Source organism: Rhinatrema bivittatum, chromosome 4 (assembly GCF_901001135.1).
Source record: "Rhinatrema bivittatum chromosome 4, aRhiBiv1.1, whole genome shotgun sequence".
NCBI classification, from domain to species: domain Eukaryota; kingdom Metazoa; phylum Chordata; class Amphibia; order Gymnophiona; family Rhinatrematidae; genus Rhinatrema; species Rhinatrema bivittatum.
Genome location: NC_042618.1, coordinates 377,056,388 through 377,068,847, shown reverse-complemented (window position 1 = coordinate 377,068,847; position 12,460 = coordinate 377,056,388). Strand labels below are relative to the sequence as shown.

Here is a 12,460-nt window from a genome sequence, read left to right as displayed (position 1 = left end):
GAGTGCAAATAAATTTGCTCATATAAAAATGGAGCGGGCCAGGGATGTTCCGGACCGGGGCCAACATTTATAACCTGCTAAAATGATGGATGTACGCATGTTACCTGTGTTAATTTACCCCCGCTAATTATCTGGTGAAGGGTGAGAATAAAATTCTTTATAGCCAAATACTGCCTGTGTGAGGGGTCAAAGTAAATCAGGAGGATCTTGATGACCTAGAGATAGACTGGGAAAATTGGTAAAACAGGTAATTTCTTTCACGTGTGCATATTACAAAATGTCATGATTTATGAACGTAAAAGCTGACAAGTGCTAAGGAAAATACGCAAGTTAAATCCCTGCATGTAAATGATTACAATTAGGAGTACAAATACTCACATATAGGAGATTTAGGACAATTATCCAGATTAATTTTGACTTTTCCAGGTAAGCGGCAGCTTTGCTGCCCCTTAGCCAGATACATCTCGTAAATTGCGACTTATCCAGCTAAATATTATTGGCTGGATTTTATATCTGCCGTGCACATAAAAATTGCCACTTACGCACTTGGCCGGGTTCTGCATGCATTTTAAAAAGGGCCCGGCCACACGCATAAGTGGCAATACGCGCATAAGTGGGGGGCCCTGACAAATGGGCGGGCCGTAGGCCAGGACAGCGCCATTCATCGCTGTCTCAGATCTTCGCGCGCCGGCCGGCTGCCAGCACGCGCAAGTTACTTCAGGTCAGGCCCTGAAGTAACTTGAAGAAAAAAAGGTAAAAAAAAAATATGGAGATTTAGAGGGTAGGGAGGAGAGGGGAAGGGGAAGGGAGGTTAGGATAGGGGGTAGAAAAGTTCCCTCCTAATCCGCTCCTAAATTGGAGAGGACTGGGAGGGAACTGGGGGAGCCCCAATCTCATCGTTGTGCAAATTTGCAAAATTTTACCCCCCCCCCCCTTTCCACGTGCCGCCTGTACATACACGCACAATTTATAAAATCTGGCGCATATGTGCATTTCATAACATGCGTGCACATGTTATAAAATGATCACATCCTTGTGCGCACGCCGGGTAGTTTTAAAATTTCACTGGGGATGTGCGTTCATTTAAAACAAATAAGAAATCCATAATGAAAAAAAGCCTTTTTTGATTTGGCTTGTTTTTAAGAAAACACATTCCTGGTGGCTTTGAAACCCCCCAAAATTTTCAAATTATTTGTTTTAGGAAATAGCATGCAATTTTTCTGAATAATGCATACTATCTGCAAATAATACGCACTTATTTAAAATAGCGTACGCTATTCTAAAATAGTGCATGCTATATCCTAAAATGAATAAAAAGAACAACAAAAAAAAGAAAAATTCATCTAACAAAATAAAATTGAGCTAAACACACTCCACCCCATGAAACAAAACTAACCAAACTGTGATGTACTCTAAATCTGACAAGTAGGTTGCAGATCCCTGCATATTAATTTTCAAAGGGAAACTTCATAGAAAATGTCCTCTTGAAAATTGAGGCTGGCAGGGCAGGCGCCCTGCCGCACCCAAAGGCCACTCATGCTGAAAGGAGGCAGTGGTATCTGCCATTGTGGCCTGAAGAAGGCAAATGCAGTGGGCTTCTGGGCCAAAGGATGGTGTTGTTAGATGGCCATGCAGGCCAGAAGCCACTCATGTGACCCATAGGCCAATAGAAGCTGCAGTCACAAGGTCGGAAGGAGTCAAACACATTGATCATGTGGACCAAAAGAATGCCCAGCCATATAGCTGGAAGAAGATGGAGACAGTAGCCTATATTGGCTTGAGGAAAGAAGCCACTGTGATTGCAGAATAAGGCCAGAGAAAGGCTGAATGGTGAAAGGAGAAGCGTTTTGGGGTTGGCTGGGTAATGGTGGAAGATATCTGGGATCAAGGAAGGGAGGCAAGGGGAGGGAAGGGAAGAGGGTAGAATGTGCTGCATACACTGAACAGACCTTGCACATGTCCAGAGATGAAAAGGGTCACAGACAGAGAGATGGAGGGATAAGACCAGGACTTGAGGCTTTTTTTTTCTTCAGAAAAGACACATAAAAAGGAAAATGAAACCTTCTATGCAATGTCTAACAGATCATATCTGCAAAACTGAATGGTTAAAGTCATTACTTCAACACACTCAGTAAAAACCGACTGGATGATACAATGCTTCTTTCAAGAGCCAACATAAATCTACAATGACCATCCTGTCACCTACTGATGGCAATTCCTGAAAAATTCTTTCAGTGCTTTACATTTTGTTACAGCTACTTCTCTTCTCCAAAGGGGCCCATGAAGTAAATTCTGTCTAAATGTTAAAAGGAACAGAGTGCTCGCCTAACCTTGAGTGAATAGAAAAACTCTACGGCATCTCCCAAGAATAGAACATGGCAACAGTCACCAGTGAATTGCACTGTAACACATGCCTTAGAAATACTAGATTTATGGAACCCATTTATATTCCATAGCTACATTATAAATAGCATAATGCATTGTAATATATCTCCTGTCATTGACCTATTGGCATTGATTGATGCAGAATGCAACTGTAACTTATTAACTGGTTACTAGAGAAAGAAATGGCATTCCAGACCTTGCTACCATCTAAGATTAAAAAAGCAGCCCAAAATGAGGGGTTTTATACTTTTATGTACAAAGCAAAGAATATAATTTTTGATTTTTAAAAAATTTTTTATGTGCGCTACAAAACAAAACAATCCCTACCCCCATAATCAGATAAATGGCCCCATTTTGTATCTAGCCACACCATAACGACAACTTAATGAAATTAAAAAATTATATGTTAATTGCTAGGAAATACTTATAATTTTGAAATGATGACATCACGTGGTTCTGTCGATGACAATGCTTTGTGTAATGGTACCACTGCTATGTTAAGTTACATTTCACTTTGCTTTTTTTCAAAACAATTGTAAAACTAATGATAGTTTATTTAACCAGATTGAAGAAGACAGTCCTTTAGCTTTTTAAAAATTGAACTTATTAATGAGTTGGAATATCAAATCCTAAGGATTCCCCTTTTTCTGCAAAAACCTTAATTTAAGTGAATGATTACAATGAACTGCAAGAGATCCTTTTTTTCAAAATGGTAGCCCCTCTTCCTGGATTATAGTGAAATTCATTTCATAGAATCCAGAAATGTACGAGAAAAATTGCCAGAAAGACACGATCATTTGCTATGTATGAGGACTGCTATATAATGTTGAGTTGTGGTAAGGCAAATTCAACTGCATTGTTTCTTGATGAAGGCTAATTTTTTTTTATTGTGTTTACGTGTTTTATATATTTATATATATATATTGGTTATTGTATGGCAAGTATAATTTTGCTTGTAGACCACTTTAATTGGTATATTGCCAGAAAGTGGTATATAAAAATTATAATAAATAAATAAAATGAGAGAGATAATGGCTAAAAGGACAAGGAGTCTTGTACGCCCATCACATTATCAGTGAGAAACATGCATTGGCTCTCTTAGAATGAATGATAAACTCTTGTGGGTTTCCCACAGCAGGCATTGGCAGTCCTATGGCTTTCCATGTTAATCCTAATCACTTCTCTCATGTTATTAAGGATCCTAGGTTGCATGTTCTGCTGATGTATAAGATCATTGCACTAAATAAAGCAACAAAAAGATTTCATAAACTTATAATGTATGCATTTCAAGACCCAGGACCCTTTGTCCAGAGATAAATGAAACGTCCTTACATTAATTCACTGAAAGATGTCTTTTGAAAAGGATGATAATATTCTGCACGTGTCAGGTAATTTAGAGTCATCTTCTGGTGATATACTTGATTTTTAAAATGTGCAATCTAGCTATCTATAGAATGTACAACAACTCTTTGGCTTTCAAGTTCTCTTTACGCCATTTAATAAATAAGATAACCTTTTATAATCAAATACAAAATGGAGAATAGCTCCTGTTCCACTGGAGTGTTGGGATCATCATCTGATCCATGATCCCAGGTTCTACATTTTTTAAGGCTCTAAGGCTACCTGGAGGTCTTCTGCCAAGTCTCAGTAAAAACAGACATGATACACCCCTAAATCTGAAACTAAGCAAAATACTGGAACACATCTACTACCTAAATCCTGTAAAAATTGTCTACTTATGACAATGATTTTTTAAATTCTCCCTGAGGCAGAAAAATAAAAATGTGGGGATACAGGAGAGTGGAGGATCTATAGGCATTGACAATTTAGATACAGCGGTGATTTTCTGTCAGGTTTTGCAAGGTTGCCAACCTAGGATCTTTGGTCAATGACCTGGAAGCTTTGTGAACTTGCTTCCTTTTTCCCATTGCAACTGGAGTAGAAAGTGGAGGACGTCACTGGACTTAACTGGGTTACTTTCTTTTTTTTTTTTTTTTTAATAGTAAATTACCACTGTTTAAATCCATATGTACCAATAGCTTCTATGAACATTTATAGGAGCAATCCCCATAAAGCCTTCCAATCTGAGTACAACAAATGCAAAACTCTCCAGATGCAGAGTAAAAAAAAAAAAAGTTAAAATGTACATAGGGAGCTACCAGCAAAGTCAGGTTAACAAATTAGATGAACTATGGTTTAAGATTATATCTATGACGTCTTCTGCAAGTTTGTAATAAATTCATTATTCCCCTTGAATATTGGCTCTAAGATTTATTATATGTTGTATAATACAGCATGTGCTTATGTTTTTGCCCTATCCTGGTTTACAAAGCTTTGCTAAGCTGATTGCACTTTGTGTGGTCAGTGACTGGGTGGCTTTGAACATTTATGTGAATGAAACTTTTAATGTTTTGAACTTTTTGAATTTTCAAAGAATGAATACTTAACTCAAGAACCAATTAAATTGTTTGCCTTTAGCCCAAAAGATTAATTTATAAAAATGCATCTAAGGTTCTTGTGTGTCCATCAACATCGTGCTTTACCTGCCACCACCGGAGATTTTCGATCATCTAGCAGCTGCACTGCAGTACTTGCTGTCACCACATTGCTTTTGTTTTCTGTTCCTGCAAGATATGAATGACAACATCTATTTAACCTAAGAATACAATACATTGCCTCTTTATGTTGATGTATCTCATTTTGGCTCAAATATTTGTGTTGCTAATATATATAAAAAATGAACAAAAAATATATATCACTCTTCTATACCATAAACTAACACTCTATAGTTTTCTTACATGGACATTACTGGACAAGTTATATATCAGATGAAACAGTTGTGATATTCATGTTTGAACAAAGCACAGAATAAAAGTAAAGGGCTATAAAAAATGCCATAATTATAGACTTCCAATTTTACTTATTAGAGAACACCGCTCTTACTCAACCTACTTCCCATGTGCCCACACCTTTGAGGGAAATAAAAAGGCTTGAATTTCCTTCCATACGAGCACAGTCCTATAGAAATGGAATCTCCTTAGATACCCAGTTACTGCTCTGCTGAGTTTTAATTCTACAGACAGAACAATTCACTCATCAAATCACAGATAGGGCATGCTCCCCAAAAGCAAAAGCAGGTGAATTGCCACGCCCTTATACCCCAAGTAGGATGCCCAAGGAAGGGAAGATCTATATCCAGCCATAGAACAAAAATCACATGGCATCTAATTTAATGCACAGTGCGGTGGCAGTATCATCTCATTATATAGTCAGGGCATTTCCTGTTTAGGAAGCATCTCCTTTTAAGCTGCAACAGTCTCAAGAACACATGTGCACTTGACTAAGAAAGCAGAGCAGCTCCAAAACGAAGGAAAATCTGGCAACTAAAAATTCTTTGGAAAATGTCATTAATAGCATGATGATGATGATAAGTTCAGTTTGTTTATTATTTCTATGGAAACAAAGCAAATACAAAACAATTTTAGTGGTTAGAAAAAATAATAAAATATAGTTGATTCTAAATTGACAAATTTACTACTTGGTGCTAGCTCTGTGGTTATAGTGAGATTTAAATAACATGTCTTAGTAATATTATGAGTCACAAAGACAATATGTCTAGGCTTGAATCTGTAATTGGGAAAATGATCAACTAACTCATCTTTGAACAATACTTGCTTCAGCTGTAAGCTTATATGGCATCATTTTATTTTATTTTAGAGCATTCTCTCCCACAGATTTCTTCACAGACAGCAAGTAATATTCTTTATTTAATAGTCCTTTGATTTGGTTTCTCCCAATCCATGAAAAATAAAAACTAGAGATGTGCATTCATTTTTAATTAATGCACTTTTCAGAACAAAAAAATATCTATTTTACGAATGGAACGCTGATATTTTCGGTTGATTTTGAAAACATGTACAAATTGAGAATATAAAAAGGGACTTTCCGGGGCCCCCTGGATCCCCTACTGCTTCCTGAAGCCCAGAAACCTCCCCAGGCTCCTCTACTCCCACGTATGCAGCCATACAAGAAAACAGCACCGGTCAGCCCTGACATCATCAAACTTGGCACCAACCTCAGGGCTGTCCAGTGCCATTTTTAAAGAGGAAGCCAAAAGGGCAGGAGCAACTGGGGATCATTCCTGCGTCTTTATAGGATAAAGACCCCCATGGAAGGGGTAATTGGGGGCCGATATTGTATACATGAGTTGCCAAATGATAAATAATAATAAGAGAGGCTAATTTGCAGACAATGGGACGAGGGCCTTGGCCCACAGGGAGGGCCTGGTGTGACTTGGTATAGGCCCAGGAGCAGTAGAGGGGCCCAGAGGCCCTGTCCTGCTTTTTATGGGGGTAGGGGTTATATTTATTTATTTCAGTATGACAAATGAACCAAACTGAAATCAACATTAAGCAAACTGAAAAATGAATTTTAAAAAATCCACAATGAAAAAATAAACCAAATCAAACCTTTTTTGTGTGCACATCCCTAATTAAAACAAAATCCCTTTTAAGGGGTCATTTTAAAACTACCTGAATAGCTTGGAGGTAGAGCCATCAATACAAGTGGGCAAGATGGGCTCCTGCTGATGGCACCACCCACCCGGGGGGTGGGGCGTGTTGGAGAACAGAGAAAAAAATGAGCAACCTGTGCACACACAGCCCTCTTCTTTATCTGCTCCCTGCCCCCAAATGTGTCTAAATGCTCCTTGGACTAGCCTATAGTGGCCCAGCCTACTGCATTGTGAGGGCCAATGCAGCCAGTCAGGGAAGGTAATAGCCATGGGGGTAAAGTTAGGGGTGCTGAGAGCAACCCTTGCCCAGGGCATCATGTTCCCTGCTGGTAATGATCAACTTGCATGTCCATAGATATTTTGTACCCATGGAGCTACAAGCTAATGTTAAAAAGAAATCTCCTCATTTTCTCTTTGAAAATTCAGGGCCAGCAAACACCATAGGTACAAAAGCACTTGCAGACTTTGCACCTGCTTTTCCACAGGTGCAGAGTATGCATGAGGATTTCAAAATGAGAGAAACAGAGAGCAGAAAAAGGTAGAGAAGGCCCTCTCTGTTGAAATCCAGCTAAACCAGATTGAAATGTAATTCCCTGGTCACTCAGTCAAAGAAATTGATCAGATTTGTTTGATACAATCTCCCTATGGTAAAACTATGTTGGCTTAGATCCAGCAACCTACAGGACTAAAGATAGTAAAGTATCATGGGTCTGGCAGGCTAGAGGATCCAAATTAGATCCTATGGCTTTACTATAGGACAAATGTCAAGCAAATCTGATCATGTTTCTTTTTGATTGGGTAACCAGAGAATTAGATCAGGAGAAGTGCTGGACGTGGTGTACTTGGATCAGCAAAGCTTTTCATACTGCCCCCACATAAGAGGCTCACAAATAAAGTGAGCAACCTAGAAGTGGGTCCCTAGTTGGTTGACTGAGTTAGAAACTGATTGAGTGATACACAGAGAGTAGAGGAAAATGGAGTTGGCGCTGTTCAAAACCGCTATCAAATTTCAGCCAAATCAGTCTAGGGAAAAGGCCATCCCTTATATAGGTACTGGGAGAATGAGGATCATCAGGTATTTGGCAAGTATGGGGAAACCAGAAACTGAAGCGCAAGCAGGACAATTTTCAAATGGCATGCATACTTGCAATCTAAGCATACTTGCTTTATGAAAATACCCTCATTATTTGCTACTCTTTGAAAATTAGCAAGTGAAACATGAGCATGTTAAAAGTATTTGTGTAGTTTACACCTGTTTGAGGGGGATCACTTATCGGGGGCAAGATAGTGTGTGTGTCTAGTTGAAAATGACCAATAAACATTCTATTTTGCTCATGCATGTCCATCCACACAAATAGTAGGTGCATACCATACAGATGCCTTTAAGAGTGTATACTTTACACTTATTCATTTTCAAGGAGAAAAAAACTAGGGTAACTAAACTATGCATTAAGAACACATATTAAAACCTCCTGCATAGTTTGTAGAGACATGCAAGCAAAAACTGTTTTGTTTTTCATTTTCTAAAAAATGAGTTTTCATTTTTTATTATTTCCTGAACCTTCAAGTTAATTTTCAAAGGGAAACTACTGTTATAAAGGTGAATTTTAAAAGCCCGAAGCATGCATTAATTAGGGGATGTACGAATATGTTGGGCTCGTGCTCTAAGCGGATCCGCTTAGAGCACGAGCCCAAAAAAACAGTTTTTGCTTGCATGTCTCTACAAACTATGCAGGAGGTTTTAATATGTGTTCTTAATGCATTGTTTAGTTACCCTAGGTTTTTTCTCCTGCTGAGATATGTGCATATCTCTCACAATGCACATATCCAGCAAGTTTTCAAAATGGAGTAGGGTATGGGGTGGGGAATGGGCTTGTGGGGCATGAAGCTGATATGTGCGTATAAATACTTACTAGAGATGTGCAGTTGTTTGCAATGAAAAAGGAAATAAAGACGATATTTCCTATTTCATTGCATTTTGGGAAGTAAAAAAACGAAAGGAAAACACATGAAATTTCGTGTGGCTTTCCTATTGTTTTTTGTTTTTTTTTTGGGGGGGGGAAGTGCACATCTAGGGAAAAAAAACATCAAACCTGCCCCAACCCTTCAAATTTAATTAAATACAACCCCCTACCCTCCTTATTCCCCCAAGTCTCCCCCAATGTCCCTGGTGGTCCAGTGGGGTCCCAGTAGCGATCTCCCACTCTTGGGCCATCGGCTGCCAGTAATCAAAATGGTGCCGGCGGCCCTTTGCCCTTACCATGTGAAAGAGGCTACTGGTGCCATTGGCTGGCCCCTGTCACATGGTAGGAGCAATGGACAGCCCACGCCATTTTTTAAGGGCAAAGGGCCGCCAGCACCATTTTGATTACTGGCAGCTGATGGCCCAAGTGTGGGAGATTTCTCCCAGGCCCCCTGCTGGATCACTAGGGACTTCCGGCGAGTCTTGGGTGGGGTCGGGAGGATGGGGGCAATGTATTTAATTAAATTTAAAGAGGTGGTGTTTGAAGGGGTGGTGGGTTTTTTAACGAAATTGGCAACAAAAAAAAAATTTCCGATTCGGGGGTGGACCGAAATGGCCCACCCCCGAATTGAAAACGAAATGGGGATGAAAAAAATAATGTATGCACACCTCTAATACTTACATGCTCTGGCATGCACCGATGCTCCCTATGTATAACTTTGTATAACTTTACTTCTGCTATGGATGCCATGTAAGTTATAAACTAAAGATAAATAGGTGGATGAGCGGGTTTTTAAGGGTCGAGGATAACCGGGGGCAGGGAAGGCTTTTAAATCAGGGGGGTTTGGAAGATGTAACTCTTAACTGGGTGAACTGGGAATAAATTGGTAAACCTGGAAATGGCAGTGTGCACCCCTTTTAAAATCCCCTGATTTACACAGTAGAAGCGGCATTTGCGCACACTTCTCATGCCGACTTAAAATTTGGCGCACATGTGTGCACACCCAGGCTATGTCATATATGCATGCAAGTTATAAAATAGCCGCGCCCCTGGCACAGGCCAATGAAAGCACGCACAGATGCGCCCACACGCTGGTTTGAAAGTTACCATCATAATTTTTCTTTGAAAATTGGAGATCCAGTGTCTGCAGGTATAAAGGTTCCTCAACCTCCCCCTGCCCCTAGGAACACCCTTTCTTCCTGCAGCTAAATCTAGCCACCTTGTGAAACTCAGTGGCTAGAGTTAGCTGCTGTGGGTGGAAGGGGGGCAATTTTCAGCTCCAAGGTTTTTCCTGGAAATTGAAAATTGACTTCCCCGTGACATAGTTAGCTCTTAACACAAATCAAATATTCTCTTATGATTTGCACCATAAGATGCAATGCTTTTTCTATGCTGCTCATAAATGATCCAAGCACTGAGAAAATTACTGACCTGTACTGAATGGAATTGAATAAACAAAGCTGCCAGGTATCTGTTCAGCGGCTCTTCTGTACCACAGGGGGAAGTGATCAGCATTGAAAATGCTCTCCTTATCTTCAGCTGTCAGGAAGTCTCTTGAAACAGAATTTAAAAGAAAACACTTGCTATTCTCTGCATGACAGCAGTTAATAGAATGAAACTGCAAAACACATTTCACGCCATACCAAAGTACCAAAATTTATGAGATGACAATAGCTCGCTTGCACAGCACTTTGAATCCTTGACATTTATTTGAGGTAAGAAATATTAGGTCAGTTTTCAAAGAAAGATGAGCATCTGACCTAGACACCTAAGGCACCTAATATTAAGTGGATTTTCAGTTGAGTTTAAGGGTCTAGGTTTTAGGCTGAAAAGTTTCCTAAGTTAGGACCCTAAAACTAAGGTCCTTAAATTCTGGTCTACTAATGAATCATCTAAATTTAGACACCAGGAAGGCCATTGTATTAAAACTGTACAGTTTATTAATTCACACACTAAAAAATAATTTAATTCTAATGCAGTAAGCTAATGGTATGCTAATATATCAAGGGGGCCATATTCAAACGCTGAGCAGCTAGACAAGTTAGCTGGATGCACCTATCCAGCTAACTTAACTGGGATATTCAGGGGTGCTACCGCACCCCTGAATCTACCTGGCTATCTTAAAAGTTATCATAGCAAAAAAAGATGCAGTTTAAAGTGTGCCCTTGTGCTTCAGTGTTATATTTAATTCTTTAATGAAAAGCGGCAGCTCCACTGTGTTAACAACGGTAAAACTTAGAAAATGAGTCCCCCCGACATGGATCCTGCGTTTCACCCATATGCTGCATCGGGAGGACAAGAGAGCAAAGCTTTATGATCTAAAATAAACAAAAACATTTTTCAAAACCAAGGACAAAATTGGGGAACAAATGCGTTCAGAGTACAAAAGCTAACATACCTTATGCGTTGTCATAGAAGGAGTACAGGGAGAGCAAGCAAAACAAGCTCAAGCTGGTGTTTAAAGCCACTGTCAAGGCGTGAAACCAGGGGACCAATCAAACACTAGCACTTCAGTGGAAGAAACCAATAGAATCCAATGTTGATCATGTGCCAAAGCAGAGAAAAACAATTTTAAGTGAAAAAAACTCCATTCAATTTCATTATTAAGACCCTGAGGGGATAAACTATTTAAAAGGTATATCCACCTCTGTTCTTTGCGAATGAGTATTTCAGAGATACTCCTACCTCTAGGTGAAGGAGGCCCCACGTCAATCACAAAAAAATCTAAGATCCTCCGGGGAGTGAGATAGCAAATCCCAATGTGGAACTAAAGGAGCAGTGTACCGATGATTATTAATACTAGATCGGCGCTCAATGATTCAAATTTTCACTGGGCATGTGGTTTTCCCTACATAAAGTTTCTGACAGGGGCACTGTATCACTAAAACTTCTCCTGCAGTCTGACATGTTGTAGAAAAATGTAGGCAGTATTGTTTCTGTGAAACCAGATGTTTGAATATTATTAAAGATAGAGCCAATTCCGAATGAACCAAGGAATCCCTCAAATTTTTGCCACGATGAAAAGTAAAACATAGAGGACAATCGAAAATCTTGTATAAAGATAAGACATGCCAATGTCGGAGTATAATACAAATAAGATCCTGAGCTCGAGTAGAAAAAGGTAAAATACAGTTCACGCATTCCCCAGATGAACGAGATTGTGGTAAAAAGAGAAGATCTCGGTTCACATAAAAAGCTCGTTTAAAAGCTCTTTTGAGGACACTTTGAGGGTACCCTCATTCTTTAAACCAGAGAAACATCTGCTTAACTTGAATTATAAAGTACTTCTATGACAACGCATAAGGTATGTTAGCTTTTGTACTCTGAACGCATTTGTTCCCCAGCTTTGTCCTTGGTTTTGATAAATGTTTTTGTTTATTTTAGATCATAGAGCTTTGCTCTCCTGTCCCTCCCAACGCAGCCTACGGGGGGACTCGTTTTCTAAGTTTTATCGTTAACACAGTGGAGCTGCTGCTTCTCATTAAATAATTAAACATAATACTGAAGCACAAAGGGGACACACTTTAAACTTCATCTTTTTGTGCTATGATGTGTTGATTTCTTGGTGCAGTGAATTACTCCGTTTACCTTAAAAATT

At 39.3% G+C, this 12,460-nt stretch overlaps 1 protein-coding gene across 3 annotated transcripts in view; it reads right to left on the bottom strand.

The window, feature by feature from the left end:
- The window catches only part of CACNA2D3 (calcium voltage-gated channel auxiliary subunit alpha2delta 3), a 1,571,161-nt gene that overhangs the window by 284,100 nt on the left and 1,274,601 nt on the right, over positions 1-12,460 (bottom strand). For all 3 annotated transcript variants that reach the window (XM_029600901.1, XM_029600903.1, XM_029600904.1), the window contains 2 exons: positions 10,294-10,415; positions 4,929-5,009 (listed from right to left, as the gene is read on the bottom strand). In XM_029600901.1, the coding sequence (XP_029456761.1) occupies positions 4,929-5,009; positions 10,294-10,415 (203 nt within the window). The remainder of the gene's footprint in view (positions 1-4,928; positions 5,010-10,293; positions 10,416-12,460) is intronic.